At 37.9% G+C, this 14,352-nt stretch overlaps 1 protein-coding gene across 3 annotated transcripts in view; it reads left to right on the top strand.

The window, feature by feature from the left end:
• PTPN4 (protein tyrosine phosphatase non-receptor type 4) overlaps window positions 1-14,352 on the top strand; it is a 78,771-nt gene that overhangs the window by 41,237 nt on the left and 23,182 nt on the right. For 2 of the 3 annotated variants that reach the window (XM_083430498.1, XM_083430499.1), the window contains exons 11-19: window positions 2,458-2,521; window positions 4,304-4,476; window positions 5,752-5,820; window positions 8,720-8,854; window positions 9,676-9,834; window positions 12,075-12,240; window positions 13,164-13,247; window positions 13,329-13,385; window positions 14,034-14,190. In XM_083430498.1, coding sequence (XP_083286624.1) covers window positions 2,458-2,521; window positions 4,304-4,476; window positions 5,752-5,820; window positions 8,720-8,854; window positions 9,676-9,834; window positions 12,075-12,240; window positions 13,164-13,247; window positions 13,329-13,385; window positions 14,034-14,190 — 1,064 coding nt within the window. The remainder of the gene's footprint in view (window positions 1-2,457; window positions 2,522-4,303; window positions 4,477-5,751; window positions 5,821-8,719; window positions 8,855-9,675; window positions 9,835-12,074; window positions 12,241-13,163; window positions 13,248-13,328; window positions 13,386-14,033; window positions 14,191-14,352) is intronic. The other variant, XM_083430500.1, reaches the window with a different exon arrangement.

Here is a 14,352-nt window from a genome sequence, read left to right as displayed (position 1 = left end):
AACAGAAAAGAATTAGGAACCAGTAAATGTTCAGGGTCTGATTCTTACGTTTATGTATCCCACTCCAGAGGCCAACTTTCACAGGTGAAAGAACACTGTTTACCATGCAGTCTCATTTCAAAAGCCCTGAATCTTGCAAAACTTTGTCTTCTTTAATTGATTTTAACTATGGCATTTGAATATTAGACTGAGAATGTCTTGTGTGTGAGCCACAGTGATGTATCTAATTTTATGGTGCTTTCTTACTTACATGCCACAAACTCATTTTTTTTAGTTAATTAGACAGGGGGAAAGTAACATGTATTCCCTGCAGAAACTTACTTGCTCAACCAACAGAGGCTGGGAAGCACTTGTCTGAAGTTCTCATTAGCATACAAAGTTACAGTTACACCCATGCATGGAATCCTATTTAAGACTGCATATGTTTTGCTGATGAAATCATTCGAATGGGGTGAGGTTTATCATGAACAGTGTTTATTTAGCAGCACTGATACTTTTACAGTGTGACAAAAAGCAGAACCCAGGTACGAAGGAGATTACAATCTAGAATTTGATAAGGAGAAGACCTATGCAGTCAGAGCAGTTGCGCATACTTAAGTTGGTTATCAAGACCTAAGGGGTTTGTTGAGCCAAAGGTTCACAGAAAAGGGGAATTTGGGGGGGAAGATTTGAAAGGAAAGAGAGGCAGCAGCATTTAGGATGGGGGTGGGCAACCTTTTTTCTATTGAGGACCACATTCTCACACGGGTAATTATTGGGGGCTGCTTACTGGCAGTGAGTGGAGCTAGAGCAAATAGAGGATGGAGCCAGAGAAAAATGTGTTTCAAAGTAATAAATGCTCAGCTTCACCTCAGCTTAGAATTTTTGTGGGATATCTCCAGCAAGCATAAGAGAATGTGCCTCTCTCTCCTCCTTCCCGCCCCCCCCAACATGTGCTTTAGGTTTTCTCCTAAACTGTCAGATAATATTTCAGGGCAGTGTTAGGGTTGGACAAAAGTTGTTGAGCTTTCTTTCTTTCTTTTTAAGTAAAATTGCCCTAAACCACTTTGCCGACATGCATTGCTGTGCGTCTGGATTATTTCCACCCCAAACACTGCTTGCGATAGCAGTATTCTGGGTATGTCCGGATGTATGGCAACCCTAGGCAGTGTGGAGGATAGCTCAGTTAGTAGAACCTGAGACTCTTAATCCCAGAGTTGTGGGTTTGAGCTCCATGTTGGACAAAAGATTCCTGCATTGCAGGGGGTTGGACAAGATGTCCCGCATGGTTCCAACGCTTCCAGCTGATTCTGTGATTGAAACAAATCATACTAAATATTTTCATAACTTGGTTATTCACAGAACAGTGTGGGAATATAGCTTCTCCTTGGGAGGTTAGAACAGTCCTTCAGGGTGGATTGGTTTGGCCTACTTATTTTATTTGATGTCCCTGGGAAGTGATACAATCTTACAAGGGAGTCAATATTTGGATAGGTGTGATGCTATCTAAGCTGTCTTGTTGGCCACACATGTAGTAAGAACAACTCTGGATCCCAACAATAATTTGATACTTTGATGTGTCATCATTCATTAATAGCACAGCAAATGTGCTTAAAATAAGGAATGCATACTACACAGGGACTTGCTTTAATTGAACAACTTGATTCTATAATCATGCCTGCTTGATTGCAGCCACACCACTTTCATCATCCATGCTCATCAGTATCTTATCCTTCCTTGACAGCAGCAGCACAATAAATATGTTAAAAGTAATGTCGCAGCAGTAACAACCAATATTGTCATCTTGCTTACAGACAACTCTCCTAACTGTATGTGGCCTAACTGTAAGTGCCAATTGTCGTATAGGTGCATCACAATTTCAGTACTGGCAGTGCTTAATCAGTTCCTTGAACCTCTTCCAGAAGTTGCATTCTGATACTCGAGGATTCTTGTATGTGATCTTATCATATGCAAATCTTGTGCAGGAGGAGAAAGAATATTACTCTTGCTTGCATGGCTGAAATCACCCTCATTCTGATAAAAGCCAGACAGGCGCTAGTTTTGCAGCATTTTATTCGATTTTTATGACACAGATACTCATAAGCTAAGGTTGCTATGTTTTACAAAGGATAAGGGAAATATCCTTTGGCCATTTGCTGAGATTAATTACCCATTCCTCCCCAACCAGGCTCTAGTGAGTTTCAACCTCCCTCCGCTTCATTCACTTTATCAATTGTAGCAATCATATATTGGGATCATTAATGTTCAAGGAATATCACTTTCTGATTGTTTTGCCTTTCTGGTGGCTGTTTTGGGGAACTTCATAATAAGCAGATCTGATCTTTATCCTCTCCCATGGATCGTAGTGGCATTGGGCAACAAATATGTTTGTCATAACCTGTCCAGATCCCTTTTGGTAGATCCCTTTTGTGCATTTTAAAGAAATATTACAGCATTTTGATTTTTTATTTCACTTAGGTTGAAGATTGTTAAAATTTCTTTTAAGTGCAAGCAGTTTTTTATTCAGCTTAGAAAAGAATTGGTAAGTACTGATATTAACATTTTTATCTGAAGTTGCAAAGTGCTTCACTGTTGTCAGAGGTGGTTTCATGCAAGTTGCATCTTTGGAGCTTCATACATGATAACACTACTTCAGTAGTGTGTTGTTCATTATAGAATTATCTAGTGGCAGATGCTACAGTTTAAATGGTCCCTATTTTATGAAATAGTATATTAGATATTTTAAAGTTAGAGTTGTAGTCTGACTGATAGTCACTTTTGCAAACTGAAAATGGGAGGTGCAAATTCTTTTTCTTAAAAGTTCTTAATATAGGGTTGCATGAGTACAGATCCTCACGTGTCTTTGTCTGTGTCTGCATCTGGTGGGTAAAGGGGAAAGGAAGCAGGGATTGAAGGCTGCATTAAGACAGCAATGCTATGAGTTGCTTGTCTGCTCACCTCCATCGATTTGCAAGTGCGATTCAGATGCCAATAACAAACCGGTTCCTACCATCATTCTGTGCTATGAGAAAGGCAAAACTCTTGTTCTTAGCTGCCAGTCAAGTAAAACAGCTTCCCACCCCTTCAGTGAGTGGCTTAACAGGTTGCCTTTGGCAAATAAGGTGCAACCATGAAAGAATAAACTGCATGATGTAAGAGAGTTAGCAAGCACAAAGAGCACTAGCCAATGTCTAAATTCAGCTTTATTTACTTTTCTGGAGCTGAGCAGGTAGAATATTCTGGGTTAGTGTGCTTCAGCCAATCCTGCCAATTCAATCTCACTGGGGGTGAGATTGAAGCACAGAGAGTATTGATTCCTTAAGAAACATAGACTGTGCTGCTGCTTTCTACCTTGCAATCCACTTACCACAGAGTCAGTGTGAAAGGGCTAGAGCGAAGTTTGGCAGGACTGCTATAAAGATTGGAAAACTGTAGTGTAGAGCGTCGTAATCTCATTGCAACTCTACACATTTTGTCATGCCGTAGGTTAATCACAAGATACAGACGGATGGAAATGTTAGGGAGAAGATGCACACACTGTGTGACTACCCAGATAATACAACAAGCTAATTTTATATAGAAAAATGCCAGAATAGATGGGAGAACTCTTGAATGTGGAGCATGGGACACAGAGGAATGCAATCCAGGTTTTTGGAGGGAAAGTTGAGACAAGGTGTGGAGTATAAGAAATTGCAAGAGAAGAAAGGCAAAGATGGGGATTGTCCACAAGGATTTAAAGAGAAGGGGAAATGAAGGAACATGGCATGTCCTGGTTGCATATTATAGGCCTTTTGTCAAACTTGTGGGAAACCCTTTTGTTCATTTGGAAGTCTTTCTGAAGTTCAAAAGGATATCAGCAACGGTGGACACGTTTCTCTTAAATGTGGATTTCCTAGCACTACTGATGATCTCCTGTAATGAGTAGTTTAAGGAAGAAGGTAAATTCAATAGGTTTGGTCAGTGTCATATATGAACTGAATATGTGTCCTAGAACACAGGATTTTTATGACAGACATGCAGGTGTTCTATAGCAAATAGACCAATATGAAAAGGCTTTATTTAAGGCAGAGGGTTTGAGAACCACCATGGTTAAGAATATTGTCAGTTGTTTTGTTTTGTTTTAATGACTTGGAGTTGATTTAACAGCCAGGAGAGAGAAGGAATAGGTCCCTAATTACAGTGTTCCCTAGATAACTGGAAGGTCCTTTTTCCTGGAATATTTGTATGTGTTTTTTGAAAGAGAACCATTTCATAAGAACTGTAGCCTCAACTACATTTCAGAATGCAAGGCTAATTTTATTAAATTTAAATCTTTTTGTCCCAGCATGAATCTAGAGAAACGTTACTAGGATTCAACATGGTGAATTATCGAGCGTGTAAAAATTTATGGAAGGCTTGTGTAGAACACCACACTTTTTTCCGGCTAGACAGACCACTGCCCCCTCAGAAGAACTTTTTTGCACACTACTTTACTTTGGGTTCAAAGTACCGGTACTGGTAAGTTTGGGCCATATTATATGTTTTATGTAAAAAGAGGGAGGGATATCAGCATATTGTTAAAGAATAACTTACTGATAGATCAGATGAAGTGCCTGTTGATTTTTAAACATTTAATACTCCAGATGTTCATGTTGCTCTACAGCCTGCATAGGCGTCTGGTTAAGTTAGCTTTCTTTACACTGCACTGTGCCAATTTTATTTTGGAAATGTGTGTTTTTCACTATAAAACTGTTGTTTGAAGTATATCCCTGCCTCCCATATTTTTTTAAAGGCTTAAAATGCTAAGTTCTATTAATATTTGGGGGCAGATATAGAAATGCACCAACTCCATACAGATTGAAGCGAACATTTTATAAAGGACAGTCAAACAAATTTCCTGGTGAGAGAAAAGTGAAACCGAGGAAAATAAAATAAAGGAACACAAGGATTGTGAAGAAACAAGAAAAGGACTAGAGAAAACCACAGCATCTTCTATAATGCTATTCTTGCAGGTTCCCTGCTTTCCTTTGGCACAGCATTGAAGAGGAGAGCAGAAGCTTCCACCTCCATTTTAAATTAACCACAGTATAAGAATACATCTCAGCCCTAAACCGTGGCTAATCTTACTAGGATTAGTGAAAGCAAGTCAGCTTCCAAAATTCTGCTTTGAATTTGGCTTGTTTGCATTAAGACTAAATGCAATTTTTTCCTGGGTTTGGATGTTGTAACAAGTTGTAATTAGTCTGAAGCAGATGCAAAAGCCTCAAGGTGATGGGGGGACGGACCGCATGAGCTCAAAGCTCATGACAACTAGCCAGGATGGCCGTGTTCTGCCTTTGAATATTAGTTGCTGGTAATCCCAAGAGCAGGAAGCACCAGTACAACTAATTGCTGCTGTTAAAACAGAATGCTGGGCTAGATGGAACTTTGGCCTAATCAAGCACAGTTTTTCTTATCTTTATGTATTCACCAGACAGAAAATCTCTGTTGTTAATCCCTGATTACAGTGTATTACTATTTGACATTTTAAAGACTTGGAGAAATTTTGTGGCCAATGTAGTATCCTTCAGTATCTGATAATAGTGTCAGTTCAGGTGAGAATTGCTTGGCAATTAGTAAAAGTATCCTAGAATATAGAAAGCCCCTGGTTTCATCAGGTTTAACATGCATTCACTGTTAGTCTAGTAATTTTACTGTTGGACTTGGATGCACCGGTGTGCTCATATTTAGGCAAAATATTTCCCCCCACATTTCCACCACTATTTTCTTGAAAATCTCAATATTTTATTTCAGCGGGAGAACAGAAGTCCAGTCTGTACAGTATGGTAAAGAAAAGGCAAATAAGGACAGGGTATTTGCCAGGTAAGCAGTTTCAAGTTATTTGCATCCTTCACTATTGTATGTGGATTGTTACAGTAACTTATTTTACCTGTTTTGAATTCTCTTCTTCCCTCAAAATCAGCAAATTACAATAGCTTTGTGCAGAAATTACTGTGCAGATTTTAATGTATGGTGCAACATACTACAAATTAATTCTGTACCAAAGTGAAATACATTAATATGTTTTCATATTGTATCATCATAATACATATTCCCTTAATGCAAATTCCCTTTTTATGCATACTTTGAATATGTAAAGTGTGAAGACAGGCTATGCTTGTTGTAATAGGCCTTCCTTGGTGTCTGTGCGTTCATCGTTATACTGAATCTGTTACAGTGATTGGTCTGAAAATCTGATCAGCTAGGTTTCTGGATCACACAGTGAAACTGTAAACACATGTCTCTACACACATCTGAACCTATTTTTGGCGTTTGGTGGAGTCAGCTCCTTGAGAACAGCAGATGAATGGGAAATTTAGTCTTGTGCTAGGGGGATTTCATGTCTCTGTGGCCACTAGCATTGTTCTAGCTGAAGGACAGGCCATGGTTAGTTCCATAGAACTAACATGATTTTCAGTTCAATAGAAACAAGAGTGGATAACTTTGGAGTCTTTGGTCCAGCTACAACAGGGAGCAACAACAGGCCGAGGCAGAGCATTGAGAGAGTGAAGGGGTAGTAGAGAGCAAGTACCCCTTTGCCAGCGCCCAGTCTGTGCAGTAGGTTTCAGCGCAAGGAAGGAAGGAGAAGGCTGGGGATCACGCGACTGTTATGCTGGGGGAGGTACAAGGACCGGCCACTCCCAGATTCTGCTAGCGACTGAGCTGGACATGAACTCGCGACTCTCTTCACTGTAAATAGTTTGCACTAATAATAAAGCTTGGAAAAGACAGGTTGGAGTCTTGCCTGTTTGCTCTCGAGCAACCACACCACCACCTGACACATGAGAAGTATGTTTTTAGCATACCTTAACCCTTGGTGAGCAAAGCTACCTCTTATTTGAGTGTACCTCTTCACTAATAGTGCATCGCTATCTTAAATCTATTAATCCTCTAAAATACAATTGAAATTTCAAAGCCAAGACTGGTGTCCCGAGTTGTTTGGAAATTTATTTTGCCCCCTGTACTTGTTAGATAATTTCCCATAACCTAGTTAATGTGCGATGGAATTGAAATGAAAATCTCTGCAATGTTTTGAGTTACCTAAAAGTAAACCATAGAAATGAAGCAGTTAGTATTTTTTTGACATGGGCACTTATTAGAAGAGGAAGCCCTGGGAAGTGTATTGCTGCAATGTGGTGAACGTTTCTTTGAATTGCCACAAAGAACAGGAAGCTTAGGTAACATGCGTAAGTGGGTGGGTCTCCAAGGTTAAAACAGTTAATAATCAAATGTTCAAAATACAGTTTGACAGTTAAATGTTTCTGCTGTGTTGGCTGCTGAGGGGCACTACTACAAATACAACTTTTCACTTGGTAATTAAGGTGAGTGTTTCTAGGAGTTGCAATGTTCCTAGAAAGAGAATTCAAGCTCATTCAACCTACAGAAATCCCTTTTAAATGCAACATGTCTAAAGCCATCAGCATTTGGATGTTTGCATTCTTATAAAGTCTTATTAATCCTTACAGGATTAATTCTTTCCTAGACTACAATAGATAGAGTTGGCAAAGTATTTGCTAAAGTTGTCTATCATACACCTTTTAAATTCTGTTCCCAATCTTTTTTCTTTAAAAGCCTGTGAAAAGTTTATTGTATTTTGCAGTTAGAATCATGTTATATTTGCAAATTATTTTGTTCATTTTAATCTAGAAATCATCTGGCTAAGTCGCAGAGAAGTCTTGCCTATTTAAATTTAATATAGATGTACCTCTCTCTCTCTCTCTCTCTCTCTCTCTCTCTCTCTCTCGTCTCTCACACAGTTTGCTGTAGAGATGGTTGTTTGTTTCATTAGTCTGGTTGTGTTTCTCTTTTGATAAGAAAAGTACTTTAATGCAGCTGTTTAGTTTAATGTCAGAAACTATGGACTAGTACACATAGTTGCATAAAACATAGTAGTGTGTAACAAAATCTGATTGCTGGGAACAAGAGCAATACTTAATACTTTTCTGCTTGCTTGTGTTTCACTGTCATACCACTTCCACAAACCCCTTCTCCTACACACACACACACACACACACAGAGAGAGAGAGAGAGAGAGAGATGTTTTCCTACTGGAACCTTAATACCCTTAATACCCTCCCTGTGGGCCCTGCTCCAAGTGTCTGTGAAGTGAAGTGGGGCAGGTGGCTGCCAAAGAGAGGGCCTTATTGGTAGTGAACTGGCTATAGAATAGCCTTTCCAGAAAGGTTTGTCTACTTCCTCTATGGTCTTTTTCCAGTGTCAAGTGAAGACCTTTTAATTATCTAGGCTTTTCAACTGAATTTACAGCCCAAAATTTAAAACAATCTTACACTGCTTCAGTGCATGGATGTTTTTTTGCTGCCTTCTATTAATTGTTGTTGGCTTTAATTATTATTGTACACTGTGTTTTTAATTTTTTGCCTACCAAATGTTCATTGATGGGCAGCTATATAAATCTAATAGCAAAGATAAATAAAGTGGCACATCTGAATTCATAGTGATTCAGTATTGTAGTGAGAAAGACTTTGCCACAGCCCAAGCTATGATTTGGTTGTTTATATTCATGAGTTTAGTGTTCTGCATCACGTTTCTTTAGGTGCTCTGAAACCCCTTGCACTATTTGGAAGAAATATTTAAATAACAAGTCAGTGTATCAGCCCCTGTATGGGGGAAAGCTAATGCTATTTTCTTGTTCGCTTCAATTCCCGATTAATTTCTTCAGAGAACTTCCAGATACATATTGGTAATTTTTGTATTGTTTTAGATCCCCAAGTAAACCTCTGGCTCGCAGATTGATAAGCGGGATGGACTGGGAGGTTGTCAGCAGGAATTCAATGTCTGATGACAGGTTAGAAACTCAAAGTTTACCATCCCGCTCTCCACCTGGAACCCCTAATCAGTAAGTAAAATTGAATAGTCCCTGAGCCACTAGTTACCTGTTATTTTTATTTTATTAAGAAAGGGAAAGTACTTGAGATCCATTTTTTTGGAGGGATGTGTGTTGAACCATAGTTATTTCCATACTAAGCATTTAAAAAGAAATTGTGAGGCAACACAGAGGCAGATTGACCAAAGTGTATGTTATAATAATCACATATAAAGAAAAACAAACCTTAAATTAAATTATATTGAAGGAAAAGCAGTTGTGAGTTTCAGGATGTGCTCCCAGATTGAGCCCTGCACTGGTTGTACCTTCACCCAGACACTATTTTCATTGCATCAGGAAAAACAGGCCTGGTTCTAAACCATAGTTTATGGCTATTGAATGGCCTGAGTGAGGCTTGAACTAGCATGCCTGTCTCTCCTTCTTCCTCATTGCCATGAGGAAGGGATTGGAAACATTCATTTCCACATCACAGACTATGGTTAGTTTAAGCTTTGTTTCTGATCCTTGCTAATTTTTTTTTATTGTGTAGTTTTATTGTGTGTTCTTTAGTACTAATCTGTTCAGTGTTTGGGGGGCCTTGCCGAAAAAGTGGTATAGAACACAGGGCTGCTGGGGGAATGGGTAAAAATCACCACTTTCCTCATCTCCCTTCATAATGTCTTCTAAACAAGTTTGATTTGGGGGATGTTCCTGCCAGGGGTACTGTGTCCAAGACAGAAGAAATTAGAGGAATAGATAAGTTTTAGAAGCATTTTTTAAAAAAAAGCATAAATCATCTAAGTCTTGACAAGCATACCTGCAATTATTGAACAAAGTGTTCTTTTCCTGATTAGTCGCAACTCTGCATTTACTCAAGAGGGAAACCGTTTACGGCCATCTTCAGTTGGGCATCTAGTAGACCATGTGGTTCATCCTTCGCCAAGTGAGGTTTTTGCAAATCACCGATCTCCTTCTTCCACCCAAGCCAACAGTATCATTCTGGAATCATCACCGTAAGCATAGTTTTTATAATGCTTTATTTTATAGCAGAACAACAAAAAAAGGTTTTTAAAGGCTACACCTAAAAATAATCTACATTTTGTGTTTTTAATGTATTTTATGTTTTGATGTTAGCTGCCCTGAGCCCGGTCCTGGCTGAGGAGGGCAGGGTATAAATAAATAAATTATTATTATTATTATTATTATTATTATTAGTTGGTTGACAGCCCCATTCTTCAGGGATTGCTTTGCAAATGAAAACTGATGTAGCACAATTGTAGCATTTTTAAGAGAAGCATAATATAAATAAACAACATGTTGACAAAGACTTGGCTACAAATCGGGAGTTGCTTGTTCATATTTCACCTAGGCTGTCAGGTGGCCTTAGGCAAGCAATTCTCTAAGCTGCAGCGCACACACGCACACCTGCTGCCATTAGTACATATTACACCATTAGTAATATGGGAAGAATAATACTATTCTGACTTAAACTGGCATGCTGTAAGGATCTCAGTAATGTACATGACACCTTGTGTTCCTTACACTATATACATGTTAAACATGCAGTGAGTAATACTTATTATTTTTTATAACTATTGTCCATCCTGATTCTTGACAGTATAGTTAGCCATAACCAGTGTCAGTTTGTTAGAAGTTCCTGCGTTCAGTTCCTGGCCTCTCCAGTGGAAGGGAGTTTAATTCGGCCCTAGTTCACATTAAAAATCATATGCCCTATGTGTACAAATAGTTGTGTGGCCATTCCAAATGATTTTTGTCAATTGAAAGGTATGTGTAGTATCTGTAATTTTTTATTCATGAAAGTGGCAGTAGGGGAAAAAAACACATGCATAGCAAGCAATCCAAATGTGTTTTTAAGAATCCTTTTTCTCTCTCACTGTCAAATATGAAACTATGTTATTTTACACAGCAGTTTATATATATTTAACACAAACAGAGCTTATTAGAGTAGGGGTTTTTCCTTTTTTATTTGATTATGCAAATTGCTGGATGCAGTAATACAGAGGGCTGCTTTGACTGCAAAATAGTCTGCTTTCACATCTATTGTCTAAGCATTCATAAGGAAATTCAAAGCTGACTGGGCAAATATAAAGCAGGCAAGGTTTTGCCCAAAGCTTCATCCCTAGTTCTCACAATTCATTATGGTAACACATTACAGTATATTACACTCACAACCACTGTGTTACTTTACCTAGTTTCAATGGTAGCTTATTACTTCACATAGTCTGTTTATAAACAAATGCATAGTTCCTTTATTGCATTTTTTAAAAAGAAATAACTTTATTGTGACTTTAGTCATGCACATTGTGTTATAACAAAAGTGGGTACTGATCAGGAGTTGGACAGACCACAGATGAAGCTAGGACTTTCTTAGGTAACACTGACTTGTTTTGCGTGAATGAGAACCATTAGTCATTTATCAAATTAATTTTGTATGTTTGTGGATTTCACTGTCCCAATGGTGATTAATGCTGATTTCAAATGTTCGACAGTGATTCAATGACAGCTGCAGTTACTATTAATTTTTATTCAAAATATAAAGTAATAATATAGCAAATCTGTCACATTTGCAAAAGTTCTGTAGAAATTTCCAGTATGGATAAGTACCCAATTAAATTCATGTACTGTAAATTGATTATCCACTTGAATAAGTCACTGACCAGTGCACATGGGTTTAAGCAACATCAGGTGTTCAAACATGCAATAAATATGGGCTTCCTGCTTCCACATCATGATTGAGGATCTCCTCCTTTCTTATCTGTAAAATTTGTGCCAACTAGTAAGTGGGAGAGTTGAAATTTTAGAATGAAATCCCTTATATAGGACTGCTCTGTGTTTTTAAGAGGCTCAAAGCAACAAATGATTGAGATCTCCTTTGTTGTCCTTAATTCGTCATCTAAGATTTAATTTGGAGGCCTTGTGAATTAAATACTTAAGGGAGAGGTGCATAACATTCTTTTTGAAATGATCCTATATATTAATAGCAAATTCATTCTCTCAGATGTGAACCTTGCCAAAAGACAACTCTCCTGTCAAAGAGTAATAGCAGGATTGGGAAAACCCCAACTTTTGCAGAAGCACAAGGGAAAAAAAATTTAGTCGGGGAACCATAATTGAGGTTGCAAGCCAATGATGTCCAATGCACCAAAATTCCAAAGACTTTTTAGTGATAGTTTCTCTTTATTTAGCATGCAGTTTGGAGTTTTAATGAGATTACTTTTCATTTTGTTTGTAGATCTCAAGAGACCGCTGTAGATGGGCAACCACCTGCACTGCCACCTAAACAATCTAAAAAGAATAGTTGGAACCAAATTCATTATTCACTTTCTCAGCAAGAATTGGATAACCATATCAATGAAACATATGATGATGATTCTTCTTCATCGCCTGAAAAATCTACAGTAAGAAGCTACTTTAAATTTGTTTGTCTAGTTTGAGTCAATATTCTTCGTGGAGGGAGGGGGGAAATTAATCAGTATCAGCAGGTCTGATGGAAGTAGATTCAACTAGAGTGAATTAATAACATATAAATAATGGTCCTCAGGTTCCCTACCCCAGTCCATCATGCTCTTGGTGAAATGGAACGTGAGTCCGAAAAACCGCTTTTAATGTAACTCTTATTTCTAATAGAGCTAAAAGTATAGACACAATGGAAAGCAAATCCTGTGTAACATTTTCATGGTGTAGCTCTGGGATGTTTTATAGCATGTATTAATTTGGAATGGTATTTATTTATTTGATCTATTTATTTTCCATCTGAAAAACCTTTAGGCAGTATAATAGTTATGAGATGTCTTTGCAAAATATTTGCATAAATCATATTCCCAAACTGTGTCTTTATAGTACACAATATAATTCCCTTATTTGCACATACCACATACCCTTTCAGTGAGCCATGCAACTTTCATTATACTTATGCAAACCAACATGGTAGGTACTTGGAGCACATTTCCTGGTAATGAATGCACTGCTGGTACTTTGGTCATTTTTCTATCAAACAAGTCAGTAGTAAAACCATTAACTTTCAAGAAAATTCCAACAATGTCTCAAGGAAATTGAAACTTGAAGATATCTTCTTATATGAATATTGGTTTTCAAGTAAATGTGTTTTAGGATTAGCTATAAAATTCTAGTCTGTCTGTCCCCCCTCCCCGGCCCGCTGTAACACCTTTCTTTTCTTTCAGTCTTAAACAGTTATGTGCTCATTCTTAATGAGAGACATTAACTAGCTATGCAATAGATGATGAATTATGGATGGCTTGGGGTTTCAGTAGCGCCTAAAGAAATTCAGGTATAGAGAATAACGCTATGTTTTCATTTACAGCCCAATGGTGGGATTCCCCATGACAATCTCGTTCTGATCAGAATGAGACCAGATGAAAATGGAAGATTTGGTTTCAATGTAAAGGTATGAAGACCTACCCTTTTAATATATCTTTGAATACAGCTCGAGCTGTACGTTCTTTAATTATTGCCCTTTCCTTTAAAGGGTGGATATGATCAGAAGATGCCTGTCATAGTGTCCAGAGTGGCTCCAGGAACACCTGTAAGTTGTCAGAGAAAGTATGCAGTGATGTCTACTCAGATATATTATTTCAGAGTGCTTTTTATTTACTTTGCTTGTCCCCTGGCTGTATGTAGCAATCTAATGTTTGAAACATGCCGCTATCATAAATAGTCTTAGAAAAGGACTCTAATAGAGAATCTCCAGTGCCTTAATATAGAAGAATTCATGATTTGCTGTAGTATATATCTGATCAAAGATAATTTTCCTATCCTTCACTTTTCGCCTACAATATATCATGTAGAGGTTGAAAAATCCTGTTTGTGTGTGTCGTGCTCTTCTTCCCAAAAAGTGTATATTGGCATATTTAAAGCTTAGTTTAAATTGAAAAATTGAGATCTTTTAATTCGCAGAGATAATAATTGTTTATAGGATAAAAAATTTGGAAAATTTAACTTTATCTTACCAACGACAAAATGGTTGCACTGCCAGAATTCGGGTTAAACCAAGGTTCATAAATTATTTATCAGGTCCGAGTCTTTATTTTTTCATATATTCAGACCCTAGTGATTAAATCTTCAGATCAGAACCACCGCAGTATCTTGATACTGAGTTCTTCGTTTCTTAAAAACAAGACAGCAAGCCCTATTTGTAATATCCACTGCATTAAACACTTGTTTCATGTTGCAGGCAGATGTTTGTGTTCCTCGTTTGAATGAAGGAGATCAGGTTGTACTGATCAATGGCAGGGATATATCAGAACATACCCATGATCAAGTTGTTATGTTTATTAAAGCTAGCTGTGAGCGGCACTCAGGGGAGCTTGTGCTCCTAGTTCGACCCAATGGTGAGTAATTTTATCAGTGGAAAGCATGCTTGCTTTTTGCTGTTTTACCATGTTCCTTTCACGGCGTTTGTTGTGTCTCCTACTATCCTTATACTGGCTATACATTTTCTACAACTGTGTAAAATACCAGAGAGAGGGTCGTGTTAAATGAAAGTAGTCAAA

The sequence above is a fragment of the Podarcis tiliguerta genome (assembly GCF_965153285.1).
Source record: "Podarcis tiliguerta genome assembly, chromosome: 1".
Classification (NCBI taxonomy): Eukaryota; Metazoa; Chordata; class Lepidosauria; order Squamata; family Lacertidae; genus Podarcis; species Podarcis tiliguerta.
The sequence above is the reverse complement of the archived record's forward strand: the minus strand, read 5'-3'. Positions and strand labels throughout refer to the sequence as shown.